The following is a 24,162-nucleotide window of genomic DNA, read 5'->3' on the forward strand; positions in this document are numbered from 1 at the left end:
GGAAGAATTTTTATCAATTTATAGGAGACACTAAATGATTCCCATTCATGTCATTAGAATCCATTACCATAATTCTACTTCTCTGGAAGTAAATATAAAATGTCAAGTTACCTGGGTAGTAGTATTGTAGATGAGAATTATATTCATTATGTATTGCTGCATAACAAATTACCCAAAACCTCAGCAGCTTAAAACAACAAACACAGTGGGTGAGGAATCCATGTTTGGCTCAGGACTTTCTCGAGGTTGTAATCAAGCTGTGGGTGGGCTGTGATCTCATCTAAAGGCTCTACCGAAGGGGATCCAGTCACATGGTTACTGGCCGGCTTCAGTTCCTCCTCACATGGGCCTTTCCACAGAGCCACCTGTGACATGGCATCCAGCTTCCCACAGGGCAAGCAATCCAGAAGGGCTCGAGAGAGAGAAAACATGCCCAAGACAGAAGCCAGGGTCTTTTTATAACCTAATCTTGGAAGTTACCTTCCATTACTTCTGCCACATTCTATTCATTAGAATTAAGTCTGTAAGTCCAGCCATACTACAATAAATGAAGAGGATTACACACTTGAGTGTGAATACCAGGAGCGGGGGATGACTGGAGGCTGACCACAATTGGTTTCTTCTTCCTTCTTGATTTCATATTGTCTAACATGTTGGTTTCAGACATGTATTACTTTGTCATAAGGAAATTAAATTGTTAAAGGCAATACAACTAAATTAAAGAGAAAGTATCCTTTCATCAGAAATGTTGATCAGAAAAGTCACTCCTCTTTGGAGCTTTCTTTGTAAGACAGGATTTATTAAGGACGTTCCTGGCCACATATTAGATCGTATCATGAATCCAAGTCTGATGTCATTAACTTAACAGGATTTTGTATAGCTCTCAAATTTTTTGCGCTGAAAAATTGAAATAGCCAACCCACTCCAGGTGGTAGCATGAATATTTCCATCTTTCTCGGTTGCCTGACTGACTCCTTCTTGCTCTGTTCTCAATAGTATGCTTGAGAGCTCCACCCGGCTTGATGAAGAGCACCGGCTGATCGCCAGATACGCGGCGAGACTGGCAGCAGAGTCCACTTCGTCTGTAAGTACCCTGAATGAGAGGATGTCACGTCGATTGTTACCCTAACAGCTGATGCCACAACAGCAGAGCTGAGTAGTTGCTACTGTGCCGTCTGCAAGACCTGAAAACGATCTGGCCTTCCACAGCTTCCATTTTCACTTTCCAGCTATCATTCTGGTCTAGCATGAATCAGAGCTCGAGGTATTCCTGTTACAACAGTGCTGAACCAGACCAACACCCAATTTCTCTGGATAATTCCTAATCAATTAATATAAAGAGCAAGCAATGATTCAAATCCACAACTGGCTCAGATAAGTTTCTACTTTTATCAATATATCAAGAAATATATATCAAAAGTTGTTTCTACTTTTCTCAATATAGTAAGAAAGAGAAAATTATGGCATAAAATCAAAAGAAAACACTGCATCACATGTCAAAGTTCCCATATGCCAGACTTCGCTACAGAAGACCATTTAGGATATAAAATATAGGACCTCACACTTCTTCATTAGCAGCACAAATCGTTTCTTTGTTAAAAGAAATGCTAATTAAAAATGATAGAAAAGCTTTATGAAAGCCAGACCTTTACCAAGTTTAAACCTTTCCCTATGGTTAGTTTTCTAGAAATGAAAAATCAGGCTGAGTTTCACCATGTCTTTGGGCTTAGGCAATGGGTGTTATTTTTTAAAGCTTGGCATTCTTTGGTAGAAAGATTAGTTGTAATTTTTTAAAATTTGTTTTAAAAGCAATAAAAACTGACATTGAGGAATTTCTAAGATGTACGGTAGAGCAAAGAAAGCAAGGCACAGGGACGTCTACATAATCTGACCCTGCTTTTATAAAACAGTATCAAATAAGCCCTTGACTAAATACACATACACATAAATACATATATATAAATATGGTATATGAGGTATATATACATATATATTCTTATATAATCATATTTTTATATATATGTGATTATGTAAGAATGGAGAGGGACTTCCCTGGTGGCACAGTGGTTAAGAATCCGCCTGCCAATGCAGGGGACACGGGTTCGAGCCCTGATCCAGGAAGATCCCACATGCCGCAAAGCAACTAAGCCCGTGCGCCACAACTACTGAGCCTGTGCTCTAGAGCCCACGAGCCACAACTACTGAGCCCACACGCCACAACTACTGAAGTCCACGCGCCTAGAACCCGTGCTCCGCAACAAGAGAAGCCACCACAATGAGAAGCCCACGCACTGCAAGGAAGAGTAGCCTGCTTGCCTCAACTAGAGAAAGGCCGAGCGCAGCAACGATGACCCAACGCAGCCAAAAATAAATAAATAAATAACTTTATTAAAAAAAACAAAAGAATGGAGAAAGTTATGACTGCATATACACCAGTTGTTAAAGTTGGTTGCAATCCATCAGTGTAAAATTACATATATGAATAAAGAAATGCTAAAAGTATGTTGACCAAAAGAAGAAAAGAAAGTCATATTAACTATGACTTTAAAACTATACAATTTTTAATTGTATGTTACGGTGGTTAAACAGTAACTCTAGAGAAAGAGATACTTCAGCAGTGATATATTTTTTTAACCCCACCTTTACTGAAAGAATAGTTGTGATGGGAACAGCATGGCAAGAATGAACTAGTTCCCCAAAGACTTCAAGTCAGAAAGCTAAAAACCAATTTTTCCCATGTTTTGTATATTTGCCTGCCAAAGGATTCTATTCTGCTTTCCACTGCATAGATGTGCTCCAGAGCCCCAAAAAAGCTGGTCCTTAGGAGAGGAATGGCCATTTAATTTTACGTGTTTGCTTTTTTTGTTTTGATAGAAATAGTTTTTTCTTTCTTATGCATATCTCACGACTCCTGTCTTTTCAAACACAGGTCGGTTCCCCTTCCCAGTACTAAATAGTATAAACCACATATTTTCCAGCAGCCAGCACAGCAGAGGAGTGCCCCTGACATCTCCTTCACCATTGATGCAAATAAGCAACAAAGGCAGCTGATTGCAGAACTAGAAAACAAGAACAGGTAAGGTTTTTGGGACACACTGGCTTTTTCGATCAAAGCACACATTCATTAATAACCTGTAGTCATGCTTTTAAATATCCAGGTTTTTTCACCCTGTAGGCATATAAATATAAGGGAAGACATCTAGAGTCAATGATGCTGGCTTCTGAAAAGCTAATCTTTAAATTTTAGATCATCAGAAACTTCACGAGGGAAAAAATAATTTTATATATATATATATATTATTTCTGAGATGTCGATGCAATTAACGTAGTCTCCCTAGACAGTCTCATTTCCCTTTTTCTGACACACTTATTTTTGTTAAGGAGCTGTCTAAGGCAGAAGGGCGCTCCTGGGTGCTAGGAGGAAAGTATCTCAGCCCCCCAGAGACAAGCAGAAGGCCCGCCAGGGAGGGGTCCTGTGAGGATCCCCAGCTAAAGGGGCATCTGGGGTGACCACCCAGTTGTTCAAGCCAAACATTTCCATGCCCAACCCATCAGTAGGTTGTCTCTTTATTCAACACAGACTGATTCACAGTCTGGCCCCGTGGCAGTTCCCAAAACCCGTGCACTTCATGTCCTCCATTACCACTCAATCCAACCTGTCATTTCATATCATGTTCTTTCTTGTTCAGAACCCACTGGTGATTTTCCACCCACTTTGAATAAAACCCACCGCCCTTACCACAGTCTGCAGGTCCTACCTGACCTGATTCCAGCCTCTCTTGCCAGCCACAGCCCGCCTGGCTCATTACACTCCTGCTTCTTTCTTTCTTTACAGCCTTTAAAGTATCGGTTGTTCTCGCAGCTTAGAAAGCTCTTCCTCGGGGTCTCTGCAGAGATGGCTCCTTCGTATCACTCAGATCTCAGCTCAAATGCCACCTCCTAAAAGATCACCTCTCTAATCTCTCCCACTACCTCTTATTCCAGGAACCACTCTCTGTTACATCCGTGTGTGTGTGTGTATGACACCTCTCTCTGAAAAAAAGTCGCATTTAAGTGTTTGTTTCCTTTTTATTGTCTGTCTTCCCTGACTGATATAGAAGTTCTTTGAGAACAGAGGCCGTGACAAATGGCCCCTGAGTTCCAGAACCATGACTGGTACATTGTAACAGTGTAGAAACTCAGTCAATATATACTGAGTGAGAAAGTAATAAATATCTGAGTCAGATCTCAAACTCAGTGCTGAGTAAGCCTCATATAAGAACAACTTGTACATTCTGTATTTCTTAGAACAACACCAAGTTGTCTTAATACTTAATCTCATCTTGAAACACTGATGTCCCTTCTGAGATCAGACTGGTAAAGGAGGGGGTTGTGATCATTGTTGCATGCCTGTAGAGTTTGACCTGAAAATTTTGGGATAAATGGTCATGCTATTCTTTAAAATTCTATAGAAAAAAAAAAGTAAAAGGAAGATACAAACTCACTTGGCACATTTTCATATTCTTAGAAAGAAAAAAAGACTAAAGTGAAAATTTACAAGCCCACAAATATCTTGGTTGCAATTTTAATCTACTCTCCCACCTCTCCAAAGCACTTTGTTTTCCCTTCCGATTCTCTGCTTCCACTCAGCATGGGGATAGCACACTTGAGGGGAAATCGGGACTTCCTTTAAGGAAATACCCCAGGGGTATCTACCTCCATGTGGGATTCCAGAATCAGCAAGAAACCCCATGAATGTGCTGCCTGTACCACGCTACCACTCTTACTGCTTGTTTCTAGGGCATTTTGGGATTGCAATCTCTGAATACGTGTTTTTAGGACGAGAGGGAATAAAGGAATGGAAATGAGAAGAGATGGCAGAAAGAGAGCTTCATCCTTTCCCTGAGTTCTTTCCCCACCCCATGCCTGAAGAGCATCTAGTCCTTCCTGAACTCATCTCTCTAAGCCAACGGCCTCATGCCTTCCAAAGACCCCAGAACCACATCCCAGAAGCTTATCCAGGTCACAGTTCCTGCACCACCACGGAAATTCACCCAGGGATCCCGTGGTCTCCAAAGTGACAGTTAACCCAATAATCAGATCTCTGGGCTTCAAGGAAGGATAGAATTCCTCACTTTACCCCGTGACTACCCTAGGTAGTCATTTAGACATTTCAGAAATGATCTTTAGAAGATAATGCTTTCTTAGAGCATCCTTAGAGGAATCAGTTAGAGTTAGTATTAGGAGTAGCTGGACTCTTCAGATTACACTGTGGAAGTCACAGCCTGCCTAGGCTAGACCTGTCCAAGCAAGTACCAAAGACTGAGGGAGTCGAACATATATGGGCTTTGGGGCAAACCCCCCTGAGTTCAAATGACTGCTACCGCCTACTTATTGAAATTGGGCAAGACTTTTAACTGGTATGTGCTTGATTCCCTCATTCATAAAACAGATAATAACAGTACCAATAGAACTATTGGTACTCTACTAGTCTATATACAATAGAACTGTTATGAGGATTAAATAAGACTAAAGAAGACAGCAGAGTCCCTGGGTGTAGTCTAAGCACTTCATGCTCCTTACCTATCTTACCTTTATTCTCATCTGATCAGAGCTGCTTCTCTCTTTTTCTTCCTTGGGCTAAATGGCTGTGTCATGGTTCTGTCCTGAGAACCAACAAGGAAAACTAGTGGGAGTCACAGAATGTCAGGATGTTAGCCCTCAAGATCTTGGAAATCTCAGTTCACTGATTTTCAGGCTGAGCTCTCTGGGAGTTCAGGGGCCCTGTAGGGGTGTGTGAAGAGGAAGAAAAGCTAGTAGCACAGGGCACCCCCCCTTTCTTTAACCAGAGAAGTTCCTTCTTAACTGTGTGACATGTTGGGTTTCCATGGAAGATTTCTTTTAAAGAAAATTTTCCACTATAGAACACCAAGGGGGACAAAAAAAAAAGTTGAAAACCACTGAATTATGGTCCAAGCTCCTCACCATACCCATGAGAGGTGTAGTGACTCACTGGAAATTAGCTTCTTGATTCTGGCATGTTTGTGAAGCAGGAGGTTGTAAATCAGCCTCTCAGATGGAAAGCCACCCATCCCCCTTGCTCACCAAGTTCACCTTCCATTCTTGGTGCTTCGTTCTGTCTTATGGGCTCTTCTGCATTTTGCCGGATGGGAGACTGACCCCTCCCCCAAGAACCTGTGACTTCTAACCTTGCTTAATAGCTTCTAACTCACTTAGGGATAATTTGTCTTACATCGGTCACACATCCCTTATGGCTAGCCTAATGTTCACCTCAATGCAGGGCAGCCCAGGCCCCAACATCAATAATAGACTGACATGTCTCACCCCTGACAGAGGTCACACCAATAGCACTCTTATGTCACAGAGTCAATTACAGTGAATCCTTTTAAAAGCACTTTCCTTCATAAGGCTACCCTTATTCAGATACATTGTTAAGGCTGAAAATATCAAGGAAAAGAGAAAGAATTTTGCCTACCTGGGGGCTCCTCAGATAAATTCAGTGAGAAGAATTTCATTCCTGGTGAGAGAATGGGGTTATTTAGTTTTGCAAAATGAGCACCATTTATCCTTATTTTTTCCAAGCATCTCTTACTTGGTAGCTGCAGGTACTTTACGGTGTCAGACTGAGATCATAAATAAGAGGAAGATTCATTTTTGTCTCTTAAGCAACGCGCTTTGCAAAGTTGAACACATTACCACAGCATTATATTACTGACTAGAGAGAGTATTAGGTCCTGGGGAGAACACTCAGCTTGAAGGCTCCAATGACATATTGCAGAGTCTTCCTAGTTTGGATGTACTGGAGATGAAGGCAGTATCCCCTCACCCAGAGCACGCAGCTGTTGCAGGAAGGGGCAACAATGTTCCAGGGCCGGAGAGTGGGCTCTTGTCTAACACTCAGAAATGAATTGTCCAAGGAGACACATATTGACAAAGCAAAGAGTTTATTGGGAACGAACGGTCGCCCAGGGGGAGAGCAGCAGGGTAAGGGAACCCAGGAGAACTGCTCTGCCACGTGGCTCGCAGTCTCAGGTTTTATGGTAATGGGGTTAGTTTCCGGTTGTCTCTGGCCAATCATCTTGCTTGGCCCATATTTGGTCTGACTCAGGGTCCTTCCTGGTGGCACGCACATCTCTCATCCAAGATGGATTCCAGCAGGAAGGATTCTGGGAGGTTGGTCATCTCCTCCCTGTCTTGGCCCCTCCCGAATTCTCCTGGTTAGTTTTTGGTGGCAGCACCATGTTCCTTATCAGAACCTCCTGTTGTGAGACAACTCGGGCAAGCAGTTATCAGTTGTCATCTTACCTGGCCAAGGCGGGCGGTTTCGGTCAATGGTTCCCTAACCCAACTAGCTACAGCCAACACCTCATAAACCCAGTCGGTTAATGAGGGTTGGTTCTGCTCCAACACGTAGGATGACCCCTCCTTTCTTTGCTCTGGTGGCCCTGATCTACTCAGATGTTAGATCCTGGACATCCTGGAAGTTAACTGACCTGGGTTTCTTACCTTCCTCCTCCCTCCCAAGAGAAATCTTACAGGAGATCCAGAGGCTGCGGCTAGAGCATGAGCAAGCTTCTCAGCCCACTCCGGAGAAGGCGCAGCAAAACCCCACTCTGCTGGCAGAGCTCCGCCTCCTCAGGTAAGAAAAGGAGCCCAAGGCGTCTCAGGAAATACAGGTGTCTGAGATCATCAATAAAGTCTAACAGTGTCCACCAGAAAACGGTCCTCAGCCACCATAGCTGCTAACGTCTGTTTGCTTTTTTTTTAATAGCACGCATCTAATTGCTGGAATTTGGAGGTTTGGGAAAGAGGCTGTTTATTTTATTTTATTTTTTTCTTTGACACAGAGAAAAGGAAACAGTGTTCTTTAGATCCGAAATAAAATGTTTCACTGGAAAACAGAATTTTTTATAGTGCACTCTTTTTTTTATTAAAGTATAGTTGATGTACAATATTATATAAGTTACAGGTGTACAATATAGTGATGCCCAATTTTTAAAAGTTATACCTCATTTATAGTTTTTATAAAATATTGGCTGTATTCTGTGTTGTACACTATATCCTTATAGCTTATTTTATACATAATAGTTTGTACCTGTTAATGTCCTACCCCTATGTTGCCACTCCCCCCTTCCCTTTCCCCATTGGTAACCACTTGTTTGTTCTCTATATCTGTCTTACTGGAAAAAATTTGAACTCAACTCTTTTTAGTTCTTTGCACTATCAACAATAGGTTTATGATAAAAGTGATCAACAAAACAAACATGTAAACAACTAAAGAATCATCACAGTTTTTTAAATTTAAAAATTTACCTGTGACCCATAAATTGTCTCTAAATCTTGGTCCCTAATAGCTTTGCATACAGATTTTCATACCTTCTTGTTCTACAAATGAATTTAAAGGCCTGGTGTTACCTAGTCTGTCATCATGAAATATTTGAGTTGGGAAGGACCTAAGAAGGTCATTTGGTTCAAGCCCTGAATCTCAGGGCACTTCTCAGGGTCAGAGCGGTAGAGAGTAGTAGGACGTGGATGAGAATTGTGACCACGTGCAAAAGGAGAGTCACACCATGGGCTCCAATCAGACTTCACCACCATACCTTGAATATGGCACTTACCCAAACCTGTCTGTGTAATAAACAACACAAACATAAATTCAAAGACATTCCCTCATGGAAATGTCATATGGATATTTCACTACAAGGCACTTGTAGTTAGCAAGCATAACATTCTTTCCATCTTTCAGTTTGGATGCCAAGTATATTTCAGGTAAATCTAACTCTGAGGCATAATTTTTATAATAAGTACAGATGCCTCTTCTCAGAAACCCTTGCCAGAGTTAGAGTGCCACTCACTTCCTCCATACAAAGAGACTAAATTAAGCAGATTCTGTATGGCTATATTTGAATTTTACCAAGTCTCTATTGATTGTAGTCATGGATGTTTCTGGGGGTTCCACTCTAACCCTACTCTTTGGCCATATTAACAACTGAGCACTCAGCACATCTGGCCAGGGGGCAGGCCCTGCCTCTCAGCTGGGATCCAGTCTCCCCAGGTTTGTGCAGCTGGCTAGAGGGGCAGACCCACCAAAGTCCTGAGTTATGGAAAGGAGACCTATAGAACTTGCAGCTTGTGGAGGCTGCTTGATGTGAAGAGATCACATCATACTTTGGAAGAAGAAAATAATTTAATGGAAGAAACAGAAATTCTTCCTTTTCAACGTATGGGATTTCTGGTCCTACTTTCACAGAGATGTGTTAGAAATTCTTGCACATTCTACTACCATCACCCAGAAGGGATGAAAATGAAAAGAAGGAAAAAGTGATGTTTTACATCCTCCTCCTCAAAGGCATATGAAAGTAAAATCACTGCTTGAAAGCATCTTTTGCCAAATAGGATCATGTAGGTCCTCCAGACTCACAAGTTAAGAAAGTTAAGTCTAGTGTACACAGAAATATAACTGAATAAACCAACTTAGAAATAGAATAGTCATTCATCTACACCTCAGGGCACCCTGTCTCTGTCTGGAATGTTCTTTATACCTCTTCACTGGCCGTCCCATTCTCCAGTGGAAGGGTGGTGACTAGGAATTTTCATAAGCATTTTCACTGGTTCCCCCCAGTTAGCATTTGCTTTCCAAAATATTTGGTTCCGTTAGGAGTCTGGCTCTGTGAGGAACTTCTAAACTTTCTGCCCACACTGTCAGCTGGTGGCCCACACATAAGGCTTGAGGCTTGAGACACCTAAATCCTAGCTGATTCACTTGCCTGCCTCCATATTCTCTACATTTCTGCCTGGAAGAAGAAGTACCCTCCCTTGAAGTATATTTCTTTAGATGCTTATGAACCGTTTATACTGTGCTAAGCGCTTTAACAATTTGGGGATTTCAAAGATACCCTGACATCCCAGATTAAGAAAACCTGCTCTGGGTGTTTTCTCTTTTAGTCATTTCAGACTTTCAAAGAGTTCCAAAACAATGACCTCTTGCCAATTACTTTGGCCTTGAGTTCCCATTGAGGGGTGACCATGTGAAGCCGCCAAAGGAACTCCTTATTGTAGCTTTGACAGAGGTCTTCTCCACCTGTTACATCCTTTCTGGGCCTCTTATTGAGAAGCCAACAGGAGAAATTTCTTTAGTAGGGGAATGGGGGCAGCAAGATCAGAGCTTTGCTTTTCATGAACACGTAGTTTATTTTTATCTTAAGGGCACCATGACCTTTCTAATGATCATATTTCCCTTTTTACTTTAGCCACGAGAAAGTGGAAAGCCAGGTTTGCAACCCAGATCTGGCAACTGAATAGGATTATAGGATAGGCATTTCTGTGTGCTAATCTGACATTTTCTATGCACTAAGCTCTACATACACTGTTCCATACAGTAGCTGTAAAAAAAAATCCTGGGAGCTGGACATTACTATTATAGTCTTTTTATAGATAAAGAAACTGAGATTCACAGCAGTTAAATAACTTGCCCAAGATCCTGCACAATGAGCATCACAGGTATATTCTCTCTCTTTTCCTTGGGTCTTAATTATCTCCTGCCTGTACTATTATAATAAACACTTACCTGATTCCCAGCCTCTGGTCCATCTACACTGCTATCAGATTTATCATCCTCCATTTTGTTGTTCATTTAGTTCGTTCATCTTGAGGATATTGCTATCAATCCTACAACAGGAAGCCATTAGAGGATGAGTTACATATCAAGTTAACACAGTGGATTAGATTGTCAAGTCAGATTCACATGATCGTACCCTAATATTGAGCTTTACTCATAATTTCAAGAATACAGGCAATCAAGAGGCACAGATGAAGCAGAGAAAGGGCTGGAACATTCCATGTGGTTCCCCAGGTCTTTCCTTCCCATATTGGAGGGAGTATCTGAGGGAAATTTTGCAAGGTGATCTAGTGAGCCTTTCCACCGCAGAACCATTAAAGACAGCTAAAGAACTATGTTTGCAAAGACAATACCATGTTCTATCATGAAGAAAACATTAATGAGAACTGCAGAAGCAACTTGACACTACAAATCTTAAGAAAAACAAGTATAAATTTTCATATCTATCCCTTGCCTAAAAAATAAGCATCATATTATACACATGGCATTCTTTTCAAAGTATATAAAATTATTCTTCAAGAAAATGTATTAATATAAAGAGACTCTTTTTTGTTTCACCAATTAAAAATGGAATCGTAATCTCTGATGCAAGTCTGTGGTTTCCAGACTTGAATTTCATTAGACCAGCTTAATTTTTTTTATTATTTTGGAGAAACAACATAAAGTTGAGTACTTTTTGTTTTACCATATAATGACATTTTTAAACTACCATCATCTGTTATTGCAAGTTTCATGAATGACAGTATATTTTTCAACTTTTTATTTTGAAAAAAATTTTAAGCCTACAGAAGTGTTGTAAGAATATCACAATGAATTTCCTTCTACGCTTCACCTAGAGATTGCGAACGTTTTGCCACACCCTTCTGCATCTCCCTATATATGTTTATATATGTAAATTACATACGCATTTTTGATGAGCCATTTGAGAGTAAATTGCAGACATTATAACACTTTACCCCTAAATACTTATGTATGTATTTTCTAAGAAAAAAGAAGACATTCTCTTGTATAACCATGGTATCATCATCAAATTCAGGAAAGTTAATATTGTTATTTATTACTATCTAATATACAGTTCATATTAAAATTTTGCCTATTGTCCCAATACTGTCCTAAAGAAAGTAGGTTTTAACACACACACAAAGTTAGAAATAATCTGACAGAATAACAGAATAAAAGGCATTCGTTCAGACATGAATATTTTTAGCTCTATGAAAATTAAATCACTACTTAGTCCTTGTTTTCTCATTATTCCTTGGAACAGTGGAGGCTACATGTGTTACCCACATTTGGTAACCACTGGTATAAACACTTATAGAGAAGATATTATTAAATGAATGTTTTTTAAAAAATTTAATTCAATCAAATGCATGAAAGAGTAAATGTCATGTTTTGAAAGAGTACTACTGTAAGATAAATGTACAAGTAAGGTTTTTTTCAATGTTGGTTAATTACAGATTACTATAAGCTAACTTTTTCTGATAGTTTTTGGATGCTTCTCTTAATATTTCTTACCTATAATATTAGAAGTTTGCTTCAACCTTCTTCTCGAAGTGCTCTTATGATCAAAAGGCCAAAATTTATAGAACAGTATCTAGAAGAGAACTGGAAATAAATCAGAAACATTATCTACTCTTCTGCCAATCCCTTCTGAGGATGTAGCTGGAACACCATGTGCAGACAAGGTCAAAGAAAAAACAGCTAATGGGTTTGTCATTGAAGAATATTTTCGAATTAGGCAAGACTTTCAAAATTAGAATGCTACAGACCAGGAAGGCCAAAGACTAAAATAAGATACCATTAAAGTCTATAAAATTATGATGTTCCTTGTCCTTGGGATTCAGAAAAGAGGCAATTGTAAAGAAAATCAAAGGAAGGATTGCTCTGGAATAAGCTTTAAATGGCAATAAAAGCCAAAAATATAAATATTTTCAAAAAGAGTGATGTGTTTATAAGTTTTAAATTCATAATTCATTATAGAGAAGGCCTATATGAAAGCAAATTAAAAATGTCTCCTTTATATCCATAACCTGTCCTCCCACAAAATATCTTTTAATTGGATGAGTCATTGACCTAACTCAGTGTGACATTTTTATATTGTCAGTTTTTCATTTCAGAGTCCCTGCTATAGCTCCACTTAATATTGTGTCTGTGCCATTGAGATTAGGCATACTTATTCATACATTAACACATACATGGTTAAAGCATCCACACACTTTTTAAAATATAATTTCCAATATTTCAAAATCAGACAGAAGCCTTTGGGGCAAGGAAAAAATGTATATATTACTTTTTCACTAATGGTCATGAAATAATAGATTTGAAATAGATTTGGAAAATATACTTATACTTCAGAAATGTGAATCATTAATATTCGTGTCCTTCATTGTTTTCATTCTTGCTGACAGCTGATAGAAGTTCTGCAAAACAAACCAAAATTAAGCAAACACAAACCTTGTAGATTATTAGAACAACTGTATAGGAACTCCTTTTTTTCTGACCTCACTCTATGCAGCCAAACCCAAGCCAGAAGATTTATATCGAATATAAAAACTATACCACGAATATTTCTCCTCTGAAAGGCACCACATTGCATACTAAGAATTGAAGAGATGAAAAATGTACTATTCTAAATCTGATTTCCAGACACTAAGGTGATCAGTGTTTTCTGTGAGATTTACAAAAGGGTCCTTGTGTTCGGAGGATCTGAGGGATTGGCCTTTTTCAGTGACAGTTTGGTTTTTGTTTGTTATCTCAAGGGGACCCAATGGCACAGCACAGGGCCCATGACATAATAAGCATTCAGAAAAGATTTCATTAAATAGTTAATTCAGGGTAGATGGGGGTAAATATCCAATAAGAGTTTAATTTTGTTTTAGTATGACTTTAAACAAATAAACATACACCCAAGCTATAATTGTTCATTCATTTGACATTTCCCTGCCTGGTAACCTATGTCAAAGACCCAGAGATGCCCTTTTTCTAGCAGTCCACAAGACTGGCAAATGTGATTAGCTCAGTGAATTGAATGCTATTTCTGATGACAACTGCTTCTTTCTTAGACAGCGCAAGGATGAGCTGGAACAGAGAATGTCTGCTCTCCAGGAGAGCCGGAGAGAGCTAATGGTCCAGTTAGAAGGTCTCATGAAGCTACTAAAGGTAAGATGTTTCAAATAAATGTTTCCTAGACCTACGACTATGGCATTTGTAAAAATATTTTTTAATTAAAAAAATAAAAGAAATTTGCACATAATGTGCAATGTTTTTTTCAATTACTATATGTGAGTTCCTCCAAAATGTGGTTTCAAACTCAGTTTTAGTATCTTTTCTTAGACACATCAAATGATAGCAGTCAATTATCAGGCTCATTCTTATCCATTTCCTGGAACCAGACTACTGAGGACCTTCATGGCACAACTTATTTCCAGTTGGCTCATTTACAGTTCCTTTTGTCCTTAGAAGTAATAAAACTGGATTTATTTGGAAATATTTTACATTTCATAGCCTTCAGAAATTCTGACTCATCTGAACAGAAGCTAGACTCTAATTCAGAAAATGAAGATACAGCCATTAAATAATTTTGGTGATTATAGTTTTATTAAGAGGAGTAACTTTGTTAATTTCAGTAAATGTCGTCAAATCTGTGTGGCTTTAGCGGCAAGTCACATAACTTCTCTGGGTTTCAAATGCAAATTGTAAATGGGAATATCTCCTTAACTTTTCTGCAGGTAGAACATTTAATAAGATGATCTATAGAAGTCCTCTGCAGAGTGTTATAATAATAATTCTCATTGGGAAGTGGCATTCTTTCTTTCATAAATCTTATTCCCTTCTTCAGTATGCACTAAATTGCATTTCAACTCAAAAGTAGACTAATTATGGCCTCATGTCCATGATTGCCCCAGCAGAGGTTTCAGTGCTCTGTTGTCATCCTGCCTGATGTAAATAAGCATGAACCAGTATAGACTGGAACTGTGACATGCCAAAGGCAGGAACTAAAACTTCTGATAAAAGGACATAGGCAAAGTCTCTGGGACAACTCACTTGTGAGACAAGATGTCCTGCCTTTCAGTCCCTGGATCTCCCACATCCCTGACACCCCATCATTTATTGTTTCTGTATTGTTTTCTTTCTTTCTTTCTTTCCCTTTCTTTCCTTCCCTTTCCTTTTCTTACTTTTCTTTCTCTCTCCCTTCCTTCCTTTCTTCATTTATTTTTTAATTAAAAAAAATTAAATAGTTAACAAATATTTGTTGGAACCTACTGTGTCCCAGGCACTGATGTAAGTGTAACACTTTTTTCTTTTGTTTTCTTTATTCTTTTATAGTCCTTAGTCGACTTTTCCTGCCATCAGTGTCAGGAATGCTTTATCTTTACTAAACAAAATTTACTGTTCATTGTATTAGACATATAAAGTGCAGAATTCAGTTTTTGTTGTACTATCTATGTTAAGACAGGACTAGATAATTAATAACCTCTTGCTGTTTCTGCCCTATTATATCATTTTATGATCTAGAAAAGCTCTTTCTGGTTTTTGTTTTTCCAAATCTACCAAATGAAGTGGGCCCATCCCATCTTTCCCTTCACTGAATGACAGGAAACCGAAAACAGCCCCCTGGTTCTACTTCTCTAGCTTCTGTCACTGTAGCAATGGGATAGGAGTCTATTTACCACCAGCTATCTTGGCATCAATGTAGCCTAATTAAGCATAGTCTATGGTATCAGGATGTACCAACAGCAGGATAGAGAGAGAAATCATGTTGAAGGATGGTTGGATGCATGGAGGAAAGAGATGGGTCTGTAGTCTCAAATATCTAGATAGACTTGGAACTAAAGTCACCAGGAGAAGAGGCTTGACCTGCCCTCAAAACCGCATTGAGGTTTCCCCCACCTTCATTCCTTCACACTGTGTACCTGCTCTTATTGGAACCCTGGGTAATCTAACTATTATTGATTCGATCTTTCTGTAGGAAGAAGAATTGAAGCAGGGAGTAAGTTATGTCCCCTACTGCAGGTCTTAACTAACAGTGGAGGGGCCTGCCGTCCTGCCGTTTTTCTCATTGCTTTCGCCTCTATTGTATGTTCATGCTTCAGTTTGGAAAGAGAAAAAAAAAATTATACTAATTTGCTTCCTTTTCAATGTAGTGCTTGATTGGAGACATATAAAATTTAGCATTTTTTATAACTATTACTACCGTCAACATCAAAAGAAGAACTATTATGTCCTTTAGAACAGGGAACACGTTTTAATTTGTTGGAAATTTTTTAGATCTCCAGGGGTCTAAGTTTCAAACCAGTCTCATGCTCTTCTGGGTTGTTGATCAGACCCTTCTCTTCATAGAAAGACACTCACCACAATCACTAACATTACACTAGGTAGAATCCACAGCACTCAGAAGCTAACCTCGACATCCTCTCATGCTGTGAATATTCAGTTCAGTTTCCATTTTACTGAAAAGATGTGGAATTTCTTTTTGTAAAAACCAGCCAATTACATCTCCTTTCATTGCATAATGTTTAAGCCCTGCTCCCCACTGCTCACCATTATGTGCTCAGTCTAATAAGAGAAAGACTGTACTCCGTAACTGTTCACTTCCCAAACCAGAATCCCTACCATTGGTTGACAGTCATCTCCAAAGAATAGGTAACTTTCAGCCTTTCTCGTACCACCAAGCACCTTTCTGCTGTGGGAGTTCACAAGGTGTTACATACATCTTCCCTGGAAATAGGAGCCTTGTGACTCTCTAACTGTAGCCTGAACTGAAGCCCCCTGTCTGGCCATGTAGCCAGATGCAGAAGCCAGCAGAGGGAGCAGCGTACTCAAAATACAATAATAATAAAACAAAAGCAAAATAAAAGCAGCTTTCATTTCAAGTGCATGTACCAAGCTGTGTATAACAATATATCCCACTTACTGGTCTTATCAAAAAGTTTTATGTTATTTCCATGGATCCATTAGAACCACAGCCTATCTGATTTCAACGTACCTTTTCATTCTTCTGTATTCTCTTTCCTATTATTCACTGTGCGTGTTTGTGTATAACAAAGAATGTTTGCAAAATGCTGGACACATTTTTACCCTTCATTCCCAAGGTCTGTAAAAAAGGAAAGTGTAAAACAAATCTGTAATGTCAGACAATAAAGACAATGTATTACATTATTTGTATTTTGTGAAAAAAATTACTTCACTAAACTGAAGTCAAATTTTAATGAGAGACAGTCCCCCTGGGTAAAAGACACACATTTGCTGCCTGTATTATTGCCCATAAATGCATACATGGGGTATTGCTATTGTACGTACAACACACTTAGATCATGGTAAAGAAAAATGCCATCTCATGGTGCTTCTCTGCAAACAGCCTCTTTTCTTTCCTGTCTCTTACTCAGCGTGTGCATAGAAAAAGGAAATAAGGCTCACATATAACCTTCCTTCTCCTAGTGGAGAGTAGGCAACCATCCTGCAGCCAGTCAACCCTGCTTTAGCCACTTCCCTCGGGGAACCTCTCTCTACCATTTCCAAGGCAGCACATTCTTGAAAGGCTCAGTGGACCAGGAAGTTCATAAACAGATGAATGCATAGAGCCAAACCATGGCAGCGCCCATAAGAGCATTACTGCCTTCTTTCCCTCCAGCTCCTCCCCACTGGGCCCTCAACAGCTGCGGCATCTTTGAAAGTCAGCCAGCAGTGGGTACCGCTGCCTGGGTACTTAAGGACCATTACTGGCAACACCCAGATGTCAGCAATGCATTGTCTGGGTGGGGAGAGTGTTTGCGGGTCTTACTCATTTCTTTGCTTACATAGTCAAGCCTCTTTTCAGAAAGGACCCAAGGCAGCTTACAACTAGAGACATAAACAGTGACTTCGTAAAATGGAAATAGAAAAATCGAAAACTAAAGAAGATGCAAATATGCTAATCATAAGGGACAAGGGTGTCACTCTGAACTTTCTAGCAGTGAGGCAAAAAAAAGGAAAACATAATTGGTGGTTTTATCAGGACAGAAATGCCAGTTCTCAAGGGACCAAAATTTCTGTTGGCATAAAATATAAAATGAAGTTTTCACTCAGAGCTTTATAGAAGGAGTAGTGAATAATAAAACAGACACACGCAGTAGATTTCATGTGGCTGATTCTTATAGTGACCTTCAGTGAAAATTAAAGACAGAACCCCATATGTCCCAATCTTGCAGAGGCAGTTCTACAAGGAAATAAACAAATGCCATCCAAATTTATAGACTTCTCATGGTATAACATGATCTAAGGAGAGAATTTAGAAGTTTTAGTCTGGCATCTGCTTCTAAATTCTGTTTTTATTTATGAGCCTTTCCCCTTTGGCGACATTCTCTTTGTAAAATCAGATTTAAGACACCACACACAACAAATTTTGCTTGATTTAATAACCTCTACTTGCTTTATCATAAGTCTGTGTGGTTCTATGTATTTTATTATACTGGTATATATAGTTCCTACTTATGCTGTTTCTTGTTAGAGGTAATGCATGAATTTATTCCCCTTGAGGAGAGAACATGAATTTTTTTTTTTAAATGGTGCCTGTAATATAATATGATGATTATGGTATCATAAGCAATAAATTTTTTTTACAAACTTGAATCGAAATTATCCTACCCTCTTTCTTCTTTGTGTATTTGTAAGATTTATTGAAGGAACCATAAAAAGAACACTCATAAAAAGTTTAATAACAAAGGCGGCTGGGATATAATAACAGTGACAGCATGTTCCAGAGTTTCTGGTATCCTTCCAGTGCCAAATACTATGACCTGGTCTAAAACCAAGTATCCTTTCTGACTTTGAGTTCAGAAAGTAGGGTCTCAATAATAATTTTCTAAGAAACATTACTGGAGCTAGACCTGAGTTATGGTGGTCCCAGCTCCTCACTTACAACTATAAGATCTTGAATAAGTCAATTAACTTTCTAGCAATTTATTTCAAACATACCGATAATACATGGCTCACAAGGTTGTTGTATAGATTTTAAAAGATAACAAATGTGGAACCACTTTGTGAAATACTATATGCACATCAGATATAAGCATAAATGTATGTATATATGTATACATATACACAGGAGAATGTATAAACTTTTCTAATTTGACCCACATTTTACACGCATGCGCACATACACACACTCGCTTCTCTTCCTTACATTAACTTGTTAGTTAATTGTCTCAATCAAGGGAAGAAAGTCACACATCATTTCAAATTCCATCATCTCCTGCTCCCATTCTCTTCTCTATTTACTACTGGATGGCCCAATTAACTCGGGAAATCATAGTCATTCAGGTTCCTACTTCTTCCACATATATTATGGAACATGAACAGGCCAGAAATGACAGATTTTAACAGTTTAGGTTCACCTTCCATTATTTCCCCTGCTCATCCTCTCTTATGGGTATTCTATGGAGTAGTGAAGCGATCAAAAATGAGGGGAGGTGTATCATTCACATCATAAATAATCAACTGCAATATTAGGACTAACATCTGTGTTCAAAAACATACCTTCCCAGCCTCTCTCTCTTTCTCTTTCTCTCTCTCTCTCTCTGTCATACTTCTTTTGAATTAGGAGTTGTTTAATTAATTCTAGAAAAGTAAAAATTGCTTCTGTGCTTAAAAGCCTAAGAAAATGATGCTTTAGTTCACGATAAAGACTAAGCCCCTTTTATGACACTGGAGGCCCCCAAACCTGGCTCCACCCCTTCTCAGCCTCATCCCGCTCCACTCCCCACAGAGAACCTGCTGCATCAACCCCACTGGCCTTCCCAGCGTGTCTTCAGTACCCCTCACACTCCCCATGCCTTGCCCTTGATACTCCAAGCCCTGGAATGTTCTTCTCTCCCCACCCCCCAAGTACTTGCTCTTTTCTGCCTGGAAATCTCTGCTATAAGACCCAAGGCAAATGGTGCCTCCTGTCTGACCAATCAGAATTAGTCACCTCATCTGTATCCCCACAAGAAGCCCTATGATGATAGTCAGTCAGTGTGTACTGGAAGAAAGGATGAAAAGAGGGTTGAATGTAGCTAAATAGGCTGCTACGTAAAACCAGGCCTGACTACACTGCATTCTCCCCCAAACCTGAGAGGCTGACTTTCGGGGAGCGGGGTACCTGGGTGGGGGAGGGTCCATAGTACCACCTCCTCCTGTCTCATGGTCATCTGCTCTGCCATTTCTCCAGACAGTGCTGCTCCCACAGTTAGACATTTGGCACTTTCCTTGAAGCATCCCTCCTTTCTGGTGCTGAGTGGAAACCCAAATACTTCCTGGAAAAAAAATCAGAAAATTTATGGATCTTGTCAGACTTTTTAAAAATTGATACAACGGCAGGTTGAGTGGACCCAGAGAATGGAGGGTAGAAATGAATTTTTCATTTATTCTCTAAGAAGAGAACAATTTTAAATTTGCCAAGTATGATGTATGTTTTCCTTCTTCCATAAATCACCTCTCTTCTCAGGAATTTGAGATCTATATATTGATCTGCATGGACCATTGTCCCTTAAGTCTTTGCTCCATTAATCACCGGATAATTTCCAGTAAAGGATGTTCACAGAGATTATTCATTCTAACTCTTCTAAAGTTGTTAGCCGACAACCATGCTTCATGACCAGACCAGAGGCCACCATTCTATAGGGGCCACACCTGTGAAAATGAAACTCTGTGACATCTTCACTAATCTACCCCAAAGCCAAGAGGCAACTGCCATTCCCTAGTGGTCCTGCAAGAACAGCAGAAAGGAAGAACAGAGATGGTGTTCCCAGCAATAAGTCTACTATACATCAAACTGGCCAGTGTCCTGACAAAGGGAGATGGGGCCCTGATCACCCAGGGAGCCAGGGTTCTACCCCCAAGTCTGGGTAAAGACTGGTCATGACTGGGGAGTTACAAGTTGTAGGAAAGATGCAGCTGAATCTTTACTTCAGCACAGAATCTTCCACCTAAATTCTTCATATAATCAGACTGCTTGAAATTGCACCAATAGGAGATTCATTTAGGAGATGGTGGCTGTTAGCCATTCACACATTGGTGTAATTTAGACTCCGTCAATTGTTTTTCCCTTAACATATAACCACAGTCCATTATTTTTCTCTTAACACAAGACCACTGATGGGAGTTTTGAAGACAGGAAACAGGCAGAAAGGAGTAGGAAAAATTGCCTTTGGAGACAAGGTGTTAAGCAAGAAGAGGTGGGGCCGGTGCGGTACCCAAAGGGAATGGGGGAACCCCACAAGCACCCTATGCTGCAGAGCCTGGTGGCACAGGTATGAGCAGGGCTGGCGTATACTACAGCCCCAGCACAGCCATCAAATATTGAAAAGCAGGCCCACAGCCCCATATCTGAAATCACTGGGTCCAGAGATGCTCCAGAACTCAGAATCTCTGAGGTTCTGGCAATGCAATACAGTGCAGACACCACATAAGTAGCCTCACATTAGTTATGAAACAACATGTGTTGCCCATTGGATTTCACATTTGCAGATGAGAGACTGTGGACCTGTATTTCTGCACTGGCTGATGACCAGCCTGAAGGCTCTTCTTCCACCCTGGGCACAGAAAGCCCCAGGCCACTGCTCCATCACCACTCCCTAGTGGGTCTGTGTCCTACGCCTTCTGAGTCTTCAGGTTGTTAGTGAAAGTATGTTATGAAACATAGATGGAAATATGTGATGGTTGGTCACAGTGCCCACAATCCTGAGGAGCAACTGTGGTGCCCTGGGAAAGCCCTGGTCTTGTAACCTAAAGTCTGGGGATCCATTTTATCTCTGTCCTTCACTAGCTCAGAGACCTTGGGTAATTATCACCTCTGATCCTATCTTGCTAACCCGAAAAAATGAGAGTAATAATACCTCGTATGGTTGTTGAGAGGATTAAGTGAAGTAGATGGGATTAAAATGCTTTCTAGACTGCCAATTGCTATTCAGATATAAGCTACTATCATTCCTAGCACTGATTAGTGGGAGAGTAAAACAAAACTAGGTATGTAAATGTGCTTTAGAGACTGTAAATTACATACAAAAATGGAGTTTTATCATTATTGTGAATCTCCTATCGCAGAAGAGGATCTGGCTTCCAGGGTTGAGAAGGTAAGCCACCCTGTGTAGCCAAGAGGAGCCTTCTTCCTTCAACCCCTCTGTCCAACTTCCCATCATCGCCAGTCCCTCCTCCCAGCTGCACCTGGTTCCTTGGTAAAAAGAACAGATGAGAAAGGGCAAGGAGCTCTGCTGAGGACCCTGTCTTGAAAAGGATGTGCAGGACGGGTTGCCAGGGAGAGGTACTTGATCTCAGGGTACCTGACCAACCCCTGTCTCCTTTGAAGGATCTGTCACCAGCCATAGCCCATCCAGGTCCCCCCACCCCAGGGCAGGCAGACCACCTGGGCTCAGGCCCCAGCTCGGACACTCTAGCTCCATCTCCTGGGCAATTCATTTCACCTCTCTGGGCATTGTGGTCCATAACCGCACATCTAGCATAATGGGACCTACTTCAATGGGTCATGGAGAGAAACCCATGAGGATGTACATGAGAACCCTGTGTACATGGCAAAAAGCACGACTCAAACATGAAGTCACTTATTGGTGTGGGAAGCAAGGAAATGCCCAGGTACCTCAGAAGCAGAGGTTTCGTGGTGATGACATTGAGCTGCCCAAGTTCGCTGGGGGAAGTCAGACCCATCCTGGAGCAGGCTGGGGCAAGGGGCATCACAAGCAGGCAAACTTCTCTTCCTTGGGCCCGACAGGCCACTCCAAGGTACTGTTGCGAGTGAGAGTGGAACCCTCAGCGCCTCGAGCCTCACATGAGTTATTTTCTGTTTTGCTTCATTTTTAATTCGGGATTTTTCTCAATTTATAGATTTGACTTTTACGTGTGATGCTGAGCCCTGGAAAGCTAACAGCATGGCATTTTACAGGATTGATGTTGTGTGTTTTAACTGCAAGCAGCTGAACCCACAGCAAAGACCTAAATCGAATATTCCAGAGCACGGCTCTGGTGGTGCATGTCTGGGGTTTGAATGGGGTGATGATGAATCTCTGGGCCTTGCTGTGGAAGAGTTCTCACTCTCCCTGGCCAGACCCAATGGACTGGAGTGGAATTTATGTGAACACCTAATCTGTTGTATATGCACTTCTTACATTTTCTTATTCGTGCTGACTTTACTTCCTTTGTAAACTAATTATTAAAACAGAAAATGTTTCCAAGAGACCTCATTGTAGAACCAAGACTGTGAAATTCAAGGTGTGACAGCCTCAGAATGATTTCATGCCAATGGCTGGAATGAGGAGATAAATGGCTTTGAGGTTGTTTTCTCCTTTTTTCTTTACTCATTTTAAAATCCCACTGTTCTTACTGCTAGAATACTCCTTTTTCATAGGCGAAGAGGACAATTCCTACAGGAAACATTACCCAAAAATTAGAAACCAAGATTTCTTTTTTCTCTTCCCCATTTGAATCCCTGAATCACAGAGCAATTCGACAAAGACAACTTTTACTGTAAAACAGGGATTAAACAATTTACACTTCATTTGATTCTTTATTTGAGACTTAACATACGCAATATGGCATGACATGATTGGAACTATAAATTATCCTCTACAGATGATGCCAGGACAAGACGGGTTGAAAATTTAGGAAGAATGTAAACCACATCCATCCCAAACAGTCTCCGAGTTTATATTTAAAACTTTCTCCTAATGTCTTTTTATCCTATATAGAGCTTCCTTCAAGGAGAACATAAACACACCTTGTAATTATCACTGCTTAACAGTAGCTTCATTACATGGGCAAACATCTCCTATATTACAGAACAATGAATGCAGTACTAATATTCTTAGCTTTCAGTTTGTAACCAAAACTTCAGATCATGTACAGTAAGGTCCTAAATTATCTGCACCTGCAACTCAGGTTGAGAATTACCATCTTAATTACCTAGGATTTCCACCTACTTTGAAATTTCATTGTCACTGTCTTTAACATTTGACTGAGGCACTGGGAAGGGCATTTGGCATCTTCTTGCGAAAACAATTAATGACTTGCATTGTCTCTCCAGACCCAGGGGGCAGGCTCTCCCCGCTCCTCCCCCAGCCACACCATCAGCAGGCCCATCCCCATGCCCGTCCGGTCAGCGTCTGCCTGCTCCACCCCGACCCACACGCCTCAGGACTCTCTCACAGGGGTAGGGGGAGATGTACAGGAGGCGTTTGCGCAAAGTAAGTGGCTTAATTTTTGTGTGTGTGTTCTGCTTTTCTGTTGCAAATAAGTCGCCAAGGATTGCAGGATCTAGAGTTATCAGAGCCTCACCGTGTATGTTGTAGGGTATTCCACGGCTTGTGTCAGAGCCGGGCCTGCAAGACATTTTAGAAACTCCCTACACTAATCTGTTCTTCCCTTCACCGTCTTATCTTCTTTTGGCTTCTCTTGCCCTGCCCTGTTTTTTTATGAGCCTTTGCTCATTAAGGGAAGGGAAATCCTTTCAGCAATATTCCAGGAAATTTTATAAATGTAATCCATTTAAAAATTCCGAAAGATATTTCCTGCTTTCG

At 40.4% G+C, this 24,162-nt stretch overlaps 1 protein-coding gene across 9 annotated transcripts in view; it reads left to right on the top strand.

The window, feature by feature from the left end:
- The window catches only part of DTNA (dystrobrevin alpha), a 280,781-nt gene that overhangs the window by 241,862 nt on the left and 14,757 nt on the right, over nt 1–24,162 (top strand). For 3 of the 9 annotated variants that reach the window (XM_036874578.1, XM_036874579.1, XM_036874581.1), the window contains 6 exons: nt 997–1,084; nt 2,979–3,076; nt 7,526–7,639; nt 13,681–13,777; nt 15,588–15,608; nt 23,670–23,829. In XM_036874578.1, coding sequence (XP_036730473.1) covers nt 997–1,084; nt 2,979–3,076; nt 7,526–7,639; nt 13,681–13,777; nt 15,588–15,608; nt 23,670–23,829 — 578 coding nt within the window. Of the gene's footprint in view, nt 1–996; nt 1,085–2,978; nt 3,077–7,525; nt 7,640–13,680; nt 13,778–15,587; nt 16,778–23,669; nt 23,830–24,162 lie in introns of those variants that run through there. The other 6 variants (XM_036874580.1, XM_036874582.1, XM_036874584.1 and 3 more) reach the window with 3 other exon arrangements.

This window comes from Balaenoptera musculus, chromosome 14 (genome assembly GCF_009873245.2).
Source record: "Balaenoptera musculus isolate JJ_BM4_2016_0621 chromosome 14, mBalMus1.pri.v3, whole genome shotgun sequence".
In the NCBI taxonomy this organism is placed as follows: Eukaryota; Metazoa; Chordata; class Mammalia; order Artiodactyla; family Balaenopteridae; genus Balaenoptera; species Balaenoptera musculus.